The sequence below is a fragment of the Bos javanicus genome, chromosome 15 (assembly GCF_032452875.1).
Source record: "Bos javanicus breed banteng chromosome 15, ARS-OSU_banteng_1.0, whole genome shotgun sequence".
Classification (NCBI taxonomy): domain Eukaryota; kingdom Metazoa; phylum Chordata; class Mammalia; order Artiodactyla; family Bovidae; genus Bos; species Bos javanicus.
In genome coordinates, this window is record NC_083882.1 from 62,538,764 (window position 1) to 62,559,359 (window position 20,596).

Below are 20,596 nucleotides of genomic sequence, written 5' to 3' on the forward strand. Positions count from 1 at the left end.
TACTATGTACCCAGTGGGCCTGCCTGGTGGCTCAGTAAAGAATTCACCTGCCAATGCAGGAGACATAAGTTCAGTCCTTGGGTCAGGAAGATTCCCTGGAGGAGGAAATGGCAACCCACTGCAGTGTTCTTGCCTGGAGAATCCCATGGACAGAGGGGCCTGCTTGTTTACATCCATGGAATCTTGAAAGAGTTAGACACAACTTAGCGACTGAACAACAAGAATATGCACAGTACTAGTGATGTAACAGTAAGATGTGTTCTCTGTCATGAGGAATTTTTAGCTTAGTGGGGAAATTTCAATAATATGTATTAAATGCTATTTGTAGCAGTTAACACTATGCCCAAGGGCACTCTGATCATGTCAGCTAGGCTTGAGGATAGCTTCTCCAAAAATGAGGTTATCTAATCTGAATTTGGGAGGATTTAAGGGAATTAGCTAGCCAATGAGGTGAAGTTCATTTATACTAAAGTCCTGAGTTCAGATGCAGTATGACTACTAGAGATAGTAATTTAAGATATGAATATAGATTAGATCAGTAGCGATTGTATGTAGATTTTTTTAAAAAGTCAAAACCCTTAGTCATTTAAGAAGTAGGTAAAAAAGTGGGAACTTTGCCATTTAATTTAGTTGTTTTACGTCTTCACTGATGATAAATTATTCAATATTTTTTATAGTCTACAAGCGAATATCCATAGTTTACGCAGTATGTGCGTGCATGCTCAGTTGCGTCAGTTGAGTCCAGCTCTTTGCAGTACTAATGCGTATATTTTATTGCCCTTCTGAGTATTGCATGCTAAATCACTTCAGTTGTGTCCAAATCTTTGTGACCCTATGGACTGTAGCCTGCCAGCCTCCTCTGTCCATGGGATTCTCCAGGCAAGAATACTGGAGTCAATTGCCATGCCCTTCTCCAGGATCTTCCCAACCCAGGGATCAAGCCCACATCTCTTACATCTTTTGCATTGGCACGTGGGTTCTTTACCACTAGTGCCACCTGGGTATTATGTGTCCTCAATTTTATAAATAATTATTTCTATTTTTCTAGTTAAATAATCGTGTCTTGGATGGTAAAGAATCCACCTGCAATGTGGGAGACATGGGTTCGATCCCTTAGTTGGGAAGATACCTTGGAGGAGGGCATAGCAACCCACTCCAGTGTTCTTGCCTGGAGAATCCCCATGGACAGGGGACCCTGGCAGGCTATAGTCCATAGGATCTGAAAGAGTTGGACATGACTGAGCGACTAAGCACTGCACAACACAGTTAAATAATTTAGGTTTACTTTTTTCTTTACTGAATAGTTATTCAGTGACCATTATGTACCTTCTAAAGGAAAAACAATAATCATATATTTTGTTACACCACTTTTGACAAGTATTTTTATTTTTGCACGTTAAGCTCTCCTCCTTGGCTACAACCATGCAGAGACTATAGGCCACACTAAAGGATTTCGTTCTTTCTCCCAGGAGCAATGAGAAACCACTAAAAGATTTTAAGTAGGGAAGTGACATAATCAAGTTTGTATTGAATATTTTGAAAAGGTCACTGCTAAATTGAAGGAAGATTAGAGTGGATGCAAAGAAGTAAGAGGAAATTGCAGCCGTCTAGCAAGAGCTGTCGGAGAAGGTGATGGCAGCCCACTCCAGTACTCTTGCCTGGAAAATCCCATGCACAGAGGAGCCTGGTAGGCTGCAGTCCATGGGGTCGCTAGGAGTCGGACATGACTGAGTGACTTCAGTTTCACTTTTCACTTTCATGCATTGGAGAAGGAAATGGCAACCCACGCCAGTGTTCTTGACTGGAGAATCTCAAGGACAGGGGAGCCTGGTGGGCTGCCGTCCGTGGGGTCGCACAGAGTCGGACATGACTGAAGCGACATAGCAGCAGCGGCAGCAGCAGCAGCAAGAGCTGTTGGTAGCAAACCTAGAGGAGAGACATTGGCATAGAGCAAAGTGAATTCTAAAAATAGTTTGAAAATAAAACAGAATTTTAGGCATGGAGAGAAGGGTGTATTGGTGAGAGGGAGGAGAGGTATTAAGAATAAATTCTGCTATTCTGAAAAACTGAAAGAAGACCACATTTGATGGAAGAAATCAATGAGTTTCTGAGTTCTATCTTGGACATACAGGATTTAAAGCACTTCAGTGCTTCTGTATTTAATAGTAACAGAAGCCTGAAAGTGATGTAAAAGTCCATATTGGGGAGATGACTAAATATTGTAAATTATGAGACATAAATTTACTAGATTATGCCTCTTAAGCATCATAGTTAGAAGACTAATTCATGTGAGATTAAGTGGAAAAAGTGGGATAAAAAATTCAATAATAATTGTAACCATCCTACTGTACAGCACAGGGAAGTATATTCAATATCCTGTGATAAACCATGATGGAAAAGAATATGAAAAAGAATATATACATGTATAACTGAATCACTTTGCTCTACTCGTAATTGTGACGCACAGGCTTAGTTGCTCTGCAGCATGTGCTATCTTCCTGGACCAGGGATCAAACCTGTGTCCCCTGCATGGGCAAGAAGATTCTTAGCCACTGTACCACCAGGGAAGTCCCTAAATCGACTACATTTTTGATCGTGGATTTACTTTAGTATTCTGTACCAAGAAGGTTTATAGACAAATTGCCACATGGTATTTTAGGTATGCCACAGGAGACTGTTTTAATAAACTGCCTTTACTGAATTATAATTTACATATTAATATGATAAAAGACCCATTTTAAATGTGTATTTTAGTGATTTTTTTACAAATATATTTACTAACGTAACCACCACAACAATCACGGTATAAACCATTTCCAACATCCCCCCTAAATTTTCTCAGACCCAAATATTTCCTGGTCCCCAAACACCTAACATCTTTCTAGCACTAGAATTTAGTTTTGCTTTCTCCAGAAAGTTATGACCAACCTAGATAGCATATTGAAAAGCAGAGACATTACTTTGCCAGGTCCGTCTAGTCAAGGCTATGGTTTTTCCAGTGGTCATGTATGGATGTGAGAGTTGGACTGTGAAGAAAGCTGAGTGCCGAAGAATTGATGCTTTTGAACTGTGGGGTTGGAAAAGACTCTTGAGAGTCCCTTGGACTGCAAGGAGATCCAACCAGTCCATTCCGAAGGCGATCAGCCCTGGGATTTCTTTGGAAGGAATGATGCTAAAGCTGAAACTCCAGTACTTTGGCCACCTCATGTGAAGAGTTGACTCATTGGAAAAGACTCTGATGCTGGGAGGGATTGGGGGCAGGAGGAGAAGGGGACAACAGAGGATGAGATGGCTGGATGGCATCACCGACTGGATGGACGTTAGTCCGAGTGAACTCCGGGAGTTGGTGATGGACAGGGAAGCCTGGTGTGCTGCGATTCATGGGGTCGCGGAGAGTCGGACATGACTGAGCGACTGAACTGAACTGAAGACTATCAGATTAAGGCAGTCATATCATATATACTTTTTACATCTGACTTTTTTCACTTAATGTTTCTGAGATTCATTTTGTTGCCCATCTATCAACAGTCCATTTCTTTTGTTGTTGAGTCTTACCTCATTTGTGGACGTACCATCTGTTTTTCCATTCACTGGTTGATGGACACTTATGCCATTCCCAGTTTTTGATTCTTATGGAAAAACTATCATAAACATTATGTGTACATCTATGTGTGAACATGTCTTGTCATCTCTTATGGGTAATAAGCAGGAATGGAGTTGCTGATTCTTATGTTTAACTTTATAAGAAACTGCCAATCTGTTTTCCAAATTTTACCATTTTACACTACCTCTATCAATGTGGGAATGTTTTATTTGCTCCACATTTTTTCAATACTTGGTATTGTATTTTTATTTCAGCTGGTTTAGCAGGAATGTAGTGGTTTTTCAGTGTTTCAGGTTGCATTATTTTGATGTTTAGTACCATTGAACATCTTTTCACGATCTTGTTGACCATTCATATATCTTCTTTGGAAGACATAGTTATTGTTCCACCTCATATACTTGTTTTAAAGAGGAAAAAAATAAAAGCATTTGAGTATGCTTAATATATGGTAGAATCTGACTATAATTTTTTTTTCTTACAGAAGAGGATAAATACAACATTTATTCTCCTTTGCTCTTCAAGTATTTCCTGGCAGAAGGAATTGTCAGTGGCCATGCTTTGTTGGTTGCATCTGCAAAAGAAGACCCTGCTGACATTTTACAGGTATAGAATATATTAATTCAATATTATAGTTTGAATGTTTTATGAAAAAAATATTGCTTATGTATATATAAGCAAGATATATATTTGTGTATGTGCAAACTGTATTTAAATATATTAATGGGACCTCACGTGTCTTTTTTTCTCTTAAAAAAATGTATCAGATTTATTTGAACATATGGTCTAATTTTTAGAGTCGAACAATTTTTTAACCTTTGTATCAGAGTGAGAAAATTTTAATAAGCTATTTAAAACTGAGAGTAAACAAAATTATTGTTAAATGATGGTATGAGAACTTAATAAACTAGCTAGGTAAAGAAAAACAACTGCAAAATGTTGTCAGATTTTATGTTAACCAGTATTCCAAAGGTATAAGTTGGAAGATGATACAGATATTGGAAGTACTCATTTATTAAAATTATTTGGTTTTGAGAATGCCAGAAATTATTTTCTTCCAAGAAATAAGCAATAATGCTAAAATATGTGATTAAAATATTGAGTTGGCCAAAAATTTCTTTGGATTTTTCCAAGATCTTAAGGAACTTTTTGGCCAACCCAGTACTATATCTTTTTAAGTCAAAGCATACTTTTCACCTCAGAGAAGGCAGTCATGACTTTTATTTTTATTTTTTTAATTTAATTTTATTTTTAAACTTTACATAATTGTATTAGTTCTGCCAAATATCAAAATGAATCCGCCACATGTATACACGTGCTCCCCATCCTGAACCCTCCTCCCTCCTCCCACCCCACACCATCCCTCTGGGTCGTCCCAGTGCACCAGCCCCAAGCATCCAGTATCGTGCATCGAACCTGGACTGGCATCTCGTTTCATACATGATATTTTACATGTTTCAATGCCATTCTCCCAAATCTTCCCACCCTCTCCCTCTCCCACAGAGTCCATAAGACTGTTCTATACATCAGTGTCTCTTTTGCTGTCTCGTACACAGGGTTATTGTTACTATCTTTCTAAATTCCATATATATGTGTTAGTATACTGTATTGGTGTTTTTCCTTCTGGCTTACTTCACTCTGTATAATAGGCTCCAGTTTCATCCACCTCATTAGAACTGATTCAAATGTATTCTTTTTAATGGCTGAGTAATACTCCATTGTGTATATGTACCACAGCTTTCTTGTCCATTCATCTGCTGATGGACATCTAGGTTGCTTCCATGTCCTGGCTATTATAAACAGTGCTGCGATGAACATTGGGGTACACGTGTCTCTTTCCCTTCTGGTTTCCTCAGTGTGTATGCCCAGCAGTGGGATTGCTGGATCATAAGGCAGTTCTATTTCCAGTTTTTTAAGGAATCTCCACACTGTTCTCCATAGTGGCTGTACTAGTTTGCATTCCCACCAACAGTGTAAGAGGGTTCCCTTTTCTCCACACCCTCTCCAGCATTTATTACTTGTAGACTTTTGGATCGCAGCCATTCTGACTGGTGTGAAATGGTACCTCATAGTGGTTTTGATTTGCATTTCTCTGATAATGAGTGATGTTGAGCATCTTTTCATGTGTTTGTTAGCCATCTGTATGTTTTCTTTAGAGAAATGTCTATTTAGTTCTTTGGCCCATTTTTTGATTGGGTCATTTATTTTTCTGGAGTTGAGCTGTAGGAGTTGCTTGTATATTTTTGAGATTAGTTGTTTGTCAGTTGCTTCATTTGCTATTATTTTCTCTCATTCTGAAGGCTGTCTTTTCACCTTGCTAATAGTTTCCTTTGATGTGCAGAAGCTTTTAAGGTTAATTAGGTCCCATTTGTTTATTTTTGCTTTTATTTCCAATATTCTGGGAGGTGGGTCATAGAGGATCCTGCTGTGATGTATGTCAGAGAGTGTTTTGCCTATGTTCTCCTCTAGGAGTTTTATAGTTTCTGGTCTTACGTTTAGATCTTTAATCCATTTTGAGTTTATTTTTGTGTATGGTGTTAGAATTCCTCTAAAGTCAGGAACAAGACAAGGGTGCCCACTTTCACCATTACTATTCAACATAGTTTTGGAAGTTTTGGCCACAGCAATCAGAGCAGAAAAAGAAATAAAAGGAATCCAAATTGGAAAAGAAGAAGTAAAACTCGCACTATTTGCAGATGACATGATCCTCTATATAGAAAACCCTAAAGACTCCACCAGAAAATTACTAGAGCTAATCAATGACTATAGTAAAGTTGCAGGATATAAAATCAACACACAGAAATCCCTTGCATTCCTATACACTAATAATGAGAAAACAGAAAGAGAAATTAAAGAAACAATTCCATTCACCATTGCAACAGAAAGAATAAAATATTTGGGAATATATCTACCTAAAGAAACTAAAGACCTATATATAGAAAACTATAAAACACTGGTGAAAGAAATCAAAGAGGACACTAATAGATGGAAAAATATACCATGTTCGTGGATTGGAAGAATCAATATAGTGAAAATGAGTATACTACCCAAAGCAATTTATAGATTCAATGCAATCCCTATCAAGCTACCAACAGTATTCTTCACAGAGCTAGAACAAATAATTTCACAATTTGTATGGAAAAACAAAAAACCTCGAATAGCCAAAGCGATCTTGAGAAAGAAGAATGGAACTGGAGGAATCAACCTACCTGACTTCAGGCTCTACTACAAAGCCACAGTTATCAAGACAGTATGGTACTGGCCCAAAGACAGAAATATAGATCAATGGAACAAAATAGAAAGCCCAGAGATAAATCCACACACATATGGACACCTTATCTTTTACAAAGGAGGCAAGAATATACAATGGATTAAAGACAATCTCTTTAACAAGTGGTGCTGGGAAATCTGGTCAACCACTTGTAAAAGAATGAAACAGTCATGACTTTTAGAATTATTAATTTCTTGGTAAAGAACAGGATCTCAGTTTAAGCCATCCTTCGATTAGAATTTATAATCTAAAGTCATTTTTTTTTCCTCAGAGGGTGTTTTAATTTCACTGTATAGTTTGCAAAATGGCAAATGAATAAGTCATTTATTAAAAACCTGTAGCATGACAAGTACTAATTTATAATAAGTGTCAAGAGACACCAACAAATTTCTACTCTCAAACATAAAAATTATTATAATACTGAGGTCAAAACTAGCATGGTTCTTTCATATGGGTCAGACTTTGTTTATCAGATTAAAATAAATCCAAGAGAAATGGAGAAAGGCATGGCAACCCACTCCAGTGTTGTTTCCTGGAGAATCCCCGTGGACAGAGATGCCTGGCAGGGTACAGTCCTTGGGGTTGCAAAGAGTCGGACACGACTGGGCAACTCACCACCAAAGATAAAACCTTTGTATAATTTTCCAGATGATTCCCTTCTAGCTGAAGAGCCTGTTTTCCTTCATTCTTATTTCTACTTATTAACCCTTTGTAATATTTTCTTTCTTATTTTCTGTTTTTGTTTCTTCTTTTGTTCCTTTTCCCTTTGACCTTTATCATTTTGGTCAGTTTCCTAACAGTAGTCTGCTTGTGACAAGCAATGGAGTAAAGGCCAAAATCACTTGTAAAGAAGCTTTTATGGGTTCTTCACAGCCCATTCCACAATATACTGAGTCTAAGATTTTGTATCAGACACAGCTGATATATAGGATTTATAGCTATATTGGAAATTTTTGCCAAGCCATGGGCAGGAAGGCCTATTTCTATGCGGTTTTTAAAATGTTTGATTTTTTTTTTTTTTTTTTTTTTACTTCTTCCCTCTTCCAACCTGTGCAACTGATGTTAAAGCCTATACTATACTTTGGCACCCCACTCCAGTCCTTTTGCCTAGAAAATCCCATGGACGGAGGAGCCTGGTAGGCTGTAGTCCACGGGGGGCGCTAGAGTCCGACACGACTGAGCGACTTCACTTTCACTTTTCACTTTCATGCATTGGAGAAGGAAATGGCAACCCACTCCAGTGTTCTTGCCTGGAGAATCCCAGGGACGGGGAAGCCTGGTGGGCTGCCGTCTATGAGGTCACAGAGAGTCCGACATGACTGAAGCGACTTAGCAGCATACTTCTACATTTTGCCTTAGAGAACTACCTTGTTTTATTTGAAAGCTAATCTGTGACACCTTTATTATGTATCTTGATTTGTACAGTTCAGTTCAGTCACTCATTTGTGTCTGACTCTTTGTGACCCCATGGACTGTAGCATGCCAGGCCTCCCTGTCCATCAGCAACTCCCGAGTTTACCCAAACTCATGTCCATTGAGTCAGTGATGCCATCCAACCATCTCATCCTCTGTTGTCCCCTTCTCCCACCTCCAGTCTTTCCCAGCATCAGGGTCTTTTCCAGTAAGTCCGTTCTTCGCATCAGGTGGCCAAAGTATTGGAGTTTAAGCTTCAACATCAGTCCTTCCAGTGATTCAGGCCTGATTTCCTTGAGAATGGACTGGTTGAATCTCCTTGCAGTCCAAGGGACTCTGAAGAGTCTTCTCCAACACCACAGTTCAAAAGCATCAATTTTTTGGCGCTCAACTTTCTTTATACTCCATTCTCACATCCATACATGACTACTGGAAAAACCATAGCTTTGACTAGACGAACCTTTGTTGGCAAAGTAATGTCTCTTCTTTTTAATATGCTATCTAGGTTGGTCATAACTTTTCTTCCAAGGAGTAAGCGTCTTTTAATTTCATGGCTACAATCACCAGTGATTTTGGAGCCCAAAAAAATTAAGTCTGTCACTGTTTCCACTGTTTCCCCATCTATTTCCCATGAAGTGATGGGACCAGATGCCATGATCTTAGTTTTCTGAATGTTGAGTTTTAAGCCAATTTTTTCACTCTCCTCTTTCACTTTCATCAAGAGGCTCTTTAGTTCTTTGCTTTCTGCCATAAGGGTGGTGTCATCTGCATATCTGAGGTTATTAATATTTCTCCCGGAAATCTTGATTCCCGCTTGTGCTTCATCCAGTCCAGCATTTCTCATAATGTTCTCTGCATAGAAGTTAAATAAGCAGGGTGACAGTATACAGCCTTGACATACTCCTTTTCCTATTCGAAACCAGTCTGTTGTTCCATGTCCAGTTCTAACTGTTCCTTCTTGACCTGCATACAGATTTCTGAAGAGGCAAGTCAGGTGGTCTGGTATTTTTTAAGGTTTGTACAATTTAGTATTAAAAGATTTCCATGTACTTTACATATCCTTCTTTGGAGTATGTGAAGGATTTTGAAATTATAAAATAATTTCATCAAAGTTTCTTAAGATATCTAGTCTTACATGCAAGTAATTAGATTCTGCAAATTTTTTTCATAGAGTTTATGATGTACTAGAAAAAAATACAAAGCTGAAGTCAAAAAACATAGACTCTTAATAATGTTGCCCTTGTGACCAAAATAGATTAGTAAGGACCAGACTTGTCATCATGCCTAAAACAGCTAAAAAACAGGACAAAATATTATGAAACATCACTTAATAAGAGACATATTACATACCTTTGAGCATCACATAGTAAAAGACAGTGATTGCTGAGTTATGCAAAATAAGCAAAGTAAACCCTAAAATTTCCGTAGCTTACTGCATGTGAAGTATCCAGGCCATAGTGCAGGTAGGATGGACCCAAGATAAGAAAGTCTTAGGAGACAGAGCTAAGAATAACCTCCTTATTGTCTTTATCTGGAGCCAGTTATCATTTAAGGAGATACGTATGGGTGCCAAGTAAGCAAGTGGAGGCCTTGTGATCTTTAATTCTATATGTCAACTTGACCATGCCACAGGGTACCCAGATATTTGATCAGATATTATTCTGAGTGTTTTCTGTCAAAATATTTTTGGATGAGATTAACAGTGAAATTGGTAGACTGAGTAAAGCAATTTGCCCTACCTAATGTGGGTGGGCCTCATCCAGTCAGTTGAAGGCCTAAGTAGAATAAAACCACTAACTTTCCTCTGTGTCAGAAAGAATTCTTCCCTGGACTACCTTTGAAGTTGAACATCAACTTTTACTTGCCGTCAGGTTCAATCTGAAATATTAGCTTTTCCTGAGTCTGCTATCCTTTGGATTAGAATTACACCATTGGTTCTTCTGGTTCAGAAGCCTTCAGATTTTGACAGAAATTACACCATCAGCTTTCCTGTATCTCCAGCTTGCTCTGCATATCTGGGGACTTGTCAGTCTCCGTCATCATATGAGCCAGTTCCTTATAATACATTTTATTAGAGAGATATATATGTATGCATATATTCATGTATATATGGGTGTCTACATATACACACACACATCCTATTTGTAGTGTTTCTCTGGAGAACTCTAATACAATTTTACTGAAAATATAAAGATTACATTTAAAACCAAAGAAGGCATTTCACATTTATTAACCTACTTTGAATTATTATCACCTTCTTATCTTATATCTTGGCCAGTTTTCCAGATAGTACACTGATCTCTTCCCAATTTTTGCACTCATATTTCTAAAAATATTTTTTAAAACTATGTATCTTCTTTTATAATAAGGTATGAAAAGAATTTATTTATGATATTATTTAGTTGCAATGGATGTTATTGTGAGTACTGCCTTTTTACTTAAAGACTTTTATATCAGTCTTATACATGTATTCAACTGAATCTAAATAATAGCAATTTGTTATCAGTACTAATATTAGAAGTATATACATAAGCAAACACTTTTTTAACAACTGGAAACTTTACATCAATCATTTTTTCCTTGAATTCATATTTTTTCACTCATTCCTCATAGAGTTTTGTCAGAATCTTATATGTTTTATATTCAGCATATTTATTAATAACCTTGATAGTTTTTCTATAACAAAACTTTAAATTTATTTTAATCTTCTTGTCTCAAAAGAATCTAAGTTGTAAACACATTTCTTCTTGTTTCAATCACCATTACAATTAAAATTGCATGCAATATATCAATAGACATAAAAATGTTTGTACTAAGTTGCTTTGTTAAGATGTATCGGTGCATGAATTTCATGGACAGAATTCAGCATCAACTCTATTCATATTTTTCATTTTGGCAGATGTGAGCAGTTCATAGTTAAGTAAAGAATAGAGAAAGTTATGTTATTGTATTGTTATTTGGTCGTTGTGTCCCAATTCTTTGTGATCCCTGTGAACTGAAGCTTGCCATGCTCCTCTCTCTGTCCATGGGATTTTCCAGGAAGAATACTAGAGTGGGTCACCATTTCCTTCTCCAAGGAATCTTCCTATCTCAGGGATCAAACCCACATCTTCTACATTGCAGGTGGATTCTTTACCACTGAGCCACCCTGTCCCTCAAATTATCCTTTTACTTTTTCTGAGTAATACACAAAAAAGAAATCACACGATGTTCATCAACATATATTAAGTTCTTTGTCTAATTTATTAGGTCCACATAAAATTTTGCTGAAAACAAATGAAGAAAGGGTTGTTTCTCCAGTCATTAGAACCTTCACATTTTCTGTACCAAATAAATATTTTAAATTGTCTTTTTGTTTGGTGCTGTGGAGATGCCCCACGTGCTCTGTGGCAACAAGAAGTAAACCTCTCACTTATTAAGTGAGAAAGGAGAATAGGGAAAGGGGAACTTGTACATCTATCATTGGCACATTCTCTGTGAGGTCATTTTTTCACTAGAGTATTTGTTTAAGTTTAAAATCTAGGAATTGATCCCTTAAAATTCTCATGATCAGATATCTCTTTCAAAGTCTTCATATACCCCAGGTTTAAAGACTCCCAGTTTTTGACAGTTAAAAAAGGAATTGAAACAAGTCATCTTACCTGATCCAGATTAATTTTTCTACCGTAGGTGTTTTTAAATGAAGAAAGTGTTCTAATGTCATCAGATCTATTTTACTTTATCTCATGCACTTAGAATATATTATCAAAGATAATATAAATACTCCACAAAAATCTAATGGTATTAGACATTAGATTTACTTAACGTAACACTGCAGACTTGACACTGCATTTTCAAAGTTTGTTTCATTCTTCTATTTATAAGTAGCCTAGAACGAGTTGTTTTTGTGTAAATAGCGTTTGCTTTACATGACAATTTAATATTTATCAATAATGTATTCAATGAAGTTAAATAGTAAATTAATCATAAAGTTGAGTGTCTAATCCTCAGGAAAAATTTATCTTCTCTGATTTTAATGCCATTATTTGCTTTTAACTAAAATCACTTGTATAGATGAGTAATCAAATTTGTTAAAGGCTGTAAATGCTAAATAACATGCACACATAACATTCCCGTACATTAAGAAATTATTTAGTGATTCATTTTTAAACTGTTTTACTTTTGATTATGTTCTTGTATTTCATGAAGCTCTACTCTGAAGGTATGTCTAGTTTTTGAGTTAATAGAATCTTCACTCATCAGTAATGTTTCTTCTCTTTTTTTTTAATTTAAAAAATTGTTCATTTGATGGGGAAATATTACTTTGTTGCATGTTTCTTTGTTTACAGTGAAGCAGAGTATTTTCCCCATGGTCATTAGTCTTGTGCATTTCTTTCTTTTTTTATAATCGATTTTTTTCCTCTTTTTTTTCCCTCATTGCTCTGTATGAGCTCTTTACATATTATAGTTGATATCCCTGGATTATATAAAGGGTCCTTGTTTTGTACTTTGTCAGGGTCTAAGTCCCTGAAGTTATAAGGTTGCACAGGAATATCAAATTTGCCAAAACACAAAGATAGCCACCTAAACTCTGTCCCTCCTCCCACATTCCTCACACATAGCACTAGCATATTTTTTCACCCTTCATCATTAGATTTGTGGGTTGGTCTGTTCCTGTTAGCCATATGTTAAACATTCTTGAGTATAATCCAAAACAATTTCTAATGTGGCCGAAGATGCAAAATTCCCTGAGGTTGATGACTGTGATCAGGGAGAATTATTTGAATCCCATGCAAGTCTACTGGCTAATAAGAATATAGAAGAATTCAGCCAGTTAACAAAGTCATGTTTTTTAAATTTTCAAACTTGTCATCTTCTGTTTCTTACATGTTTAACAGATTATAGTAAAACAGATTTGACTTAAAAGAATAATTGTCATTCTCAGTTTTTTGTAAGAAATTACAGAAAGTGTTGTTTTTAACATACATATGTTTAATGTGGTCCAATTAGTGTTCATACATTTAAAATAGACTGGATGATAAAATTATAGTTAATAAAAATGTATGCTGCTGCTGCTAAGTCTCTTCAGTCGTGTCCAACTCTGTGCGACCCCAGAGACGGCAGCCCACCAGGCTCCCCCGTCCCTGGGATTCTCCAGGCAAGAACACTGGAGTGGGTTGCCATTTCCTTCTCCAATGCATGAAAGTGAAAAGTGAAAGTGAAGTCGCTCAGTCATGTCTGACTCCTAGCAACCCACCCCATGGACTGCAGCCTATCGGGCTCCTCCGTCCATAGGATTTTCCAGGCAAGAGTACTGGAGTTGGGTGCCATTGCCTTCTCCAAATGTATGTATATAAATAAATACATAAAAATACATAAATAAAAATTTATGTATATTCTTCATAATACTAGTACACAAAGTTTTAATATCTTTGAGAAAAATAAAATACTTCTGTAATTTAAAGTGAAATATTAAATACCAATATAGATAAGTAATACTTTCGCACCTATAAGAGTAGGTATAGATATTATGTATTTTCTATATCACATTCAGTTGGGATTTCAGTGTGCCCAACTCAGAGTTATACTGAAAACTCTGTTGCATCAAACAGCCCAAAAATGAATGATAGAGACCCAAGGCATTAACAATGTTTAGAGATACAACATGGAGGGGGAGGATGCTATAATTGTTTAGTTTTAATTTTGTGATGTATGATTGGGGATTTCTAGAACCTATAACCAAGGCAAATATTGCTGGTATAAGAAAAGGGAAAAGACAGTCTTATAGACCATAATTAACTTAAAACTGTGTATAACTAAAAGACAAGTAAAGGATAAAAAGCCCCATCAGCTGCCTAAGATATGTTATATAACCACCCAGCAATTTATCCATCATCCTTTGAAAACATATTCATGCCTATTGTAGTCAAAGCTTCAGGAAGTCAGCAGTAAGATGTAACGCTGAAAAATTACACCCTTTAGAAAATCCTATAGAACAATATACATGATGTTGTTAAAGCTTTTAAAAACAGATACAGTAAGTATTTTGCAGTTAACTTTTTTATCTAAAAGAAAGAATCTTCTTGATCATCTCAAATATAGTGATGGGTATTCTCTATGAAAACTTCCTATGGAATGCTTTCTAATATCATAAAATTACATTTTTATGTTAAAATATTTAAACATTTATCAGTGTATAGGCTGGTTTTTTATATGAAATAAAAAAATTATAAACACACTTGTACACCCAAACATTTCTTAAGAACTTGAAAATGCTAAAATTTCTCTGTTATATTCTTTTCATAATGTTTAACAATATGATGGTATGTGTTAATACTTATGGAATTAAAGAAAGTAGAATTTCAGAAGTAAATTCAAAATGCTGTTTCATAATATACTAAAGTCAGTTTTAAAACTTAATTTGACTGTTTCTAGTGATAACATGCCAGAGAGGTAATATAGGTTCAGGAAGTGATATCTAGTACCTAGAGCAAAGACTTGTTGCATTAACTTTTTGAGTTATCTAGTACGTACATTATGCACTGTCTAACATCAGCCACAGTTAGAACGGAGTGGGAGCCTAGAATGCATGTAAGAAGCTTCAAAGTTGTGTGTTTTAGTGTGTACGCAGGGAAAGTACATGCTTTCCAGCAGGAGTACCCCACCTACCTTAATGTTTAGAAAAGGCCCACGGCATATGATATTTTTTTAACATCAAATGTGTTGGTCAATAAATATTTCAAATTTAATATCAATTATGATGAAACTTCCCATATTTGCTATTGAGAAAGTCTTTAATAATTGAAAATGATTATTTATAACAATCATAAATCATGGAGTGAGTTTCAGTTCATTTAAAATAAACTTTATTCATATTTGATGAATTAATATAATAAAATACTTTGGTCACTTTTTCACTTGGTAACAAAGTAATGAAGTGTGAAAATTTAGTTTAACATCTTCAGAATTCTCTCTTACGGTCTTTTAATCCATAAGTAAAAGTTAAACTTGTATCTTGATCATTTAAAAGCATTATTTTAAACCTCAAAATATCAGCCCTTTACTCAAATATTGAACTAATTTAAGATCTTATTTATTATACCTGGTGTCTTTTCCTTTATTTGATTCCTTGGTTTTAATTGAGACCAGAGGTGTTGATTTAGAGTTAGATAAAGCAGTATTGGGCTTCCCTGGTAGCTCAGCTGGTAAAGAATCCACCTGCAATGTGGGAGACCTGGGTTCAATCCCTGGGTTGGAAAGATCCCCTGGAGAAGGGAATGGCTACCCACTTAAGTATTGTGCCCTGGAGTATTACCATGTACTGTATGGTACATGGGGTTGCAAAGAGTTGGACATGACTGAGCAACTTTAACTTTCGCAAAGCAGTATTATTTGCTAAACAATTTAATGTTTGAGTTACTGATAAAAAGATTTCTTTTCCTTCTCTCAGTTTGGTGTCATGATTAAGTCTGTTTGCCATCCATCTGTTATTTACTGATCATGGAACATAAATTAGAAATCTAGTGAGTGGTCAGTTTGCTCTTAATACATTGTAGTACTATTTGGTCTTCCTGAGTATGGTGAATACAAAAATGTCTCGGATCCAACCTAAGCTTTTTTTCAGTGCCAAAAATTGAAACAGGTATAAAAATGAAGTTAAAGAAACATCCTTTGGTTGACCAAATTTATCATTGAGCATTTTTTTAATTTATGCTCATCTCCAAGTTGTAGTTTTATGATTCAGAACAGAAGTAACATATAATGGTATAAATAATTAAAAAGTTTTTTCTGGCCCTTCTGTATTCTACTTGGCAAGCTTTATGCATGCTCAACACCTTATACATTACACACTTTCCCACACATTTTTTAACTTTTTCTAGCCTATATAATATTTAATGTGTGTCTTATCAAAACTAGCTTATCACTGTATACCTTTGTTCATAATATAAGGACAAATATTACAATATCTTTGAAGGCTGAGCTATAATCAGAATATGTTCCCTTCTCTTCTTTGTCAACATTTTATTTGTTGAGAAAATTATCAGACTATATGCTTTTCAGTGCTTACGAGTCTGAAGTGCTAGTAGAGCCGGAAATTTGCTGTTTGACCCTAGGGCTTCACTCTTTTTTAATCCCTCCCTAGCTACTTGTGAGAGCTTATTTAAAATTCTGAGTTCTCCCCTGGCAGCCACAGTTACAGCTTCTTTGGCAAATTAAAAAGACTAAGAAAAAACATGCAAAGGCTCAGTACTGCTTCCAGTGACCTACATTTGTAGCCAGCTTTTAAAAGATGGCATGTGCCTTATTTTCCAACGAGGAAATCAAAGATAAGATAAAAATATAAAAGAAAATAAACCCACCTCTCTGTCACTGGCTCATGAGAACATTTTTGATATACCGTTGGAATGAACACACAGTTGGCCTTGATGTTTGTGCTTAAGTCAACAAAAGAAAGGAATTTTGCATGCAGAAAAGTGGCCTAAGTTATATAGTAAAATGCCACACTCTGTAACAGGATATTTACCCTCAAGAAGATGAATTATACTTGAAATCTGAGCTTAGATTTTAATTTCTGTGTGACTACTTAAGTAGCTTCAGGACCTTGCACAAGTCACTTAACCTTTCATATTAAAATAGTAATAATATCTGCCTACCGTATTCTGGAGTTCCAAATCAGAATTAAATATCTGAGGTTTTTGCTTTCTGAATCTTAAAGCATCTATTCCAGGCTTCACATTTACTTTCAAAAATTTTATTTTGAACCCATAAAAAATGGATGGTTGTGAATACTTGATGGTTTTGCTATACTCAAAGAAATGTTTAAATCTTGGAACTGTAATATGGGAGCCTTTTATCATTCTTGGAAAAGAAGTCATACAAAGTCAATATTGAGAATATTAGAAAGAGGGTTCACTTTTCTTCTGATTACTTTTTCTGAAAAAGTATTCAGAAGGGAAAGAATTCAATTCTTTTGAGGGGGATAAATGACTTGAAAACCAGAGCCATTCAAACTAAAAGAAAATCAGCCTCCCAAATTAACATGCTGTCCCATTTAATGAAACATTAAAGGACACCATAGGAGTAGAGAGGCAGTATACCATCAAGGATCATAAATTAAATAGACAGTCTAGAAGATTTATTATGTATAAAAGGATAACTCTACTGTTGAAAACACCCCCCCAAAATAGGGCTATTTCTCCAGCTAGTGTTGGGGTGAATCTTTCAGTATTTCTCTTCTGATTTAAGTTTTGTTTATCAGAAACTGACAGGCAATTGCAGAAAGCCTTAGTTCCTCACATCCATCTTTTCACATTATGGTACATATTAATGAAATCACAGGCATTTGAAATGTGCTGATTGTGGGTGCATACATTGAGTCTAAAAGTCTGCTAGATTTCAAAAACAGGATAGAGAGTATTAAAATGAAGACTTGAAGTAGAAAATAAATCTGAAACTATGAAGTGTACTTCTCACGTTTATCTAGACTATAACATACAGGGTGCTATAGAATTTTTAAAAACCTATTTTATGCTCTTAGTTACTTCTACTTCTCAGTAGTCAATGAACAAAAAGAGAATGAGTTCTGTTCTACTAAAACCAAATATACTACAGAAAATAATTTTCACATTTTAATAAAAATAAAATTATATTGTTTCATTTAGTGCCCACAATACCCTAAAGATTTTTGTTTGCGACATTTTCCATAGTTTTGTTTATTCTGAAAAAAATTAAAAATATATAATATCAAATAAATAAAACTAGTCACTTGTGTGCTTCTGAGTTAGGAATTTAACTGATCAGGACCCTTTAAATGAAGATAATGCCTGATTCTGTTCCTAACTGAGATTTCTTTGACAATAGATATCCATAAAACTTTGAAGTATTTCTTTTCCAACAGTGTAAAGATTCTGTGATCTTGATTTAATAAATAATTATGATTGTCACTTTCTTAACTTTTAAAACAGCTATATTTAGGAATGTTTTAGTTACACTAACAGTTTTTAGGATTTAGTTTATATTCAGTAAAGGCATTTAATACTTAAAGGAGAAGAAAGTAACTTACTATTATATAACTTTGTTTGCTCAATGTAGATTTTCATATATCATGTTTTCTTAAATTGGGTTAATATGCACTCTTATACAGTAAACATTTACTGAAAGGAGTTACTACATATGATCTCACTAGCTAAACCTGTTAATACAGTGATTAAGTGGAGCATTTAGTCTACTTTTTAAAACAATTCACAAAATGTATTGTAATTAAGATATGTCCTATTGTAAGGACTACATTGTTCACCATTCATTATTCTTTCTCTAAGTAGGAACATAATATAGGTAAAAATATACATATGCACACTTATGTATACACACATACCTAACACATATACACACACAGAGAAGTTCACATTTTTAACAATACTAGTTACCTAATTAGGAACTCTCTTCACTTTAACTTATATCTCTGGGTATGAGTTTTATTGGTTGTACAGTCAGAGCTAGATTAAACATTGACAACTTTGAATATGTAAACTTGACTTTGTAAAAAAAGTCTAGAAAGGAAAACTCCAATTTTTATGAATAAAAATATTAATAGATTCCAGCAGTGCAATCTCGCTTCGCTGTAACTAAAAGCATGAAATTTTTATTTTAAGCTTTCTTCTTAAGAAGTCTGAAGTAAAGAGACTGTTTTGAAGGAGTGTGTAATATAGATCTTACATGTTGATTTATAAAGTCATAAATTCTGTATCTAAATTGATGTATTAAGAAAAATTGATAAAGCTAATATAGACCTCATAGAGACTTGTTCTTAACAGCCTGGCAGTTATTTTTTTATATATATGTGAGAAAATAATTATGGAAGCTAATATTAGAATGCCAAGAAACTCAGTGCATTTCCTTTTAAACTCCTTTTGGTCAATAGCATCAATAGACAGTGTTGAAACCTCCAACTGCTTTGGTTAAGACTAGAAGTACTATTTATGTATCACCAAGCATACTGCTAGAACCTAGATAAGGAATTTAAATTCATGTGTACCTCATCTTCGCATTCTCACTATTCAGTTGCAGTAGAACTCGGGTTAATACATGTCGAAACGCTTTGAGATCCTTCTATGACTGATACTCCTAAAAATGTGATTATTTAGAATGTAATATTTCTTAATTATTATATTTGCATTTAATTGAAATTATTTTCACTTAGTGCAGCTTTCTCTTCATTTCTGAATACTTGTAGTGTAGACTTCCATTTTCTGTTCTTCATGTATCCTTCTCCTTCCCTCTGTCTTAGCCAAGCAAATTGAGAGATTTTTCCAGTCTTCTCAGCACATTTGTGGTTCACATGTTAAAAAGAAACATGATAAAGATAAGGATGATAACGTGATAAGTATCAGTGGAAGAGTATCAAGACACTGCTCTGATCCCAGTGGTTTCATTTTCTATTTTTCAGATTCATATAATTAATGTAGTTTCCAAATCACAGACATCAATTTTGTCCGCTTATCCTTGGGAGTTTAGTATGCTGATATGAAAGTGATTTTCACCATTCTTGTAATATCTGTAATTTTGCTAAATTTATATCCAATAAATAATATCTGAAATCGCACCAAGATATTCCCTAATAGGTATTGCATTTAGTTTGGTACAAGATAATTCACTAATTGCTAATCTTAAAATTTGTGAGTTTAAAAACTTTTCAGTGTAGCATCAACTACACCCCAAGATCTTCTGACTTATTCCATTAATTTACATTTCTGAATGCTTTTAACAATTAAAGTCACTCCTCCCCCCATAGTTTTGAATAGTTAAATGACGATAATGTGGAGAACATACCTTTAATTTGTAAATATCCAGTTTGATATTTAGACTATGTTTTTATTTAGATTATGATAATCAGTAATATCTTTGGATTTGTATCTCTTTCAAACTTTCAGAAAATAAATATTTCCTCCAAAACCCCCCATAAATCAACAAAGTAATATACTTACTGATACATGGATAATGCTTAAGTAGTATTAATTATACAGTTACCAAAACCTGCAAGGATCAAAAGATTTTATTTTTAAGAAGGATTTCTCATGCTGCATGGATTATGTTGCTACATAATAGCTCAGTAGTACTTCTGCTGAATTGTAAAATAGCTTAGAGAGGAGTATGATGCCCATAGTTGGTGTAATGCATTGGTAATTAAGAGGGTGGGAGGTTAAGCTTCATTAACTGCTGAGGGATTGTATCTTGGGTTTTATTATGCCCTAGAGAACATAAAAAGTGAGAAGGGTCAAACTGTTGGAATCAGATTTTGCTTGTGCATCTGCCAAAACAAAGACCACAAAATA

General features: G+C 35.0%; 1 protein-coding gene across 3 annotated transcripts in view; it reads left to right on the top strand.

Moving 5' to 3' along the window:
* ELP4 (elongator acetyltransferase complex subunit 4) overlaps nt 1-20,596 on the top strand; it is a 257,046-nt gene that overhangs the window by 31,090 nt on the left and 205,360 nt on the right. For all 3 annotated transcript variants that reach the window (XM_061381018.1, XM_061381019.1, XM_061381017.1), the window contains exon 3: nt 4,086-4,207. In XM_061381018.1, coding sequence (XP_061237002.1) covers nt 4,086-4,207 — 122 coding nt within the window. The remainder of the gene's footprint in view (nt 1-4,085; nt 4,208-20,596) is intronic.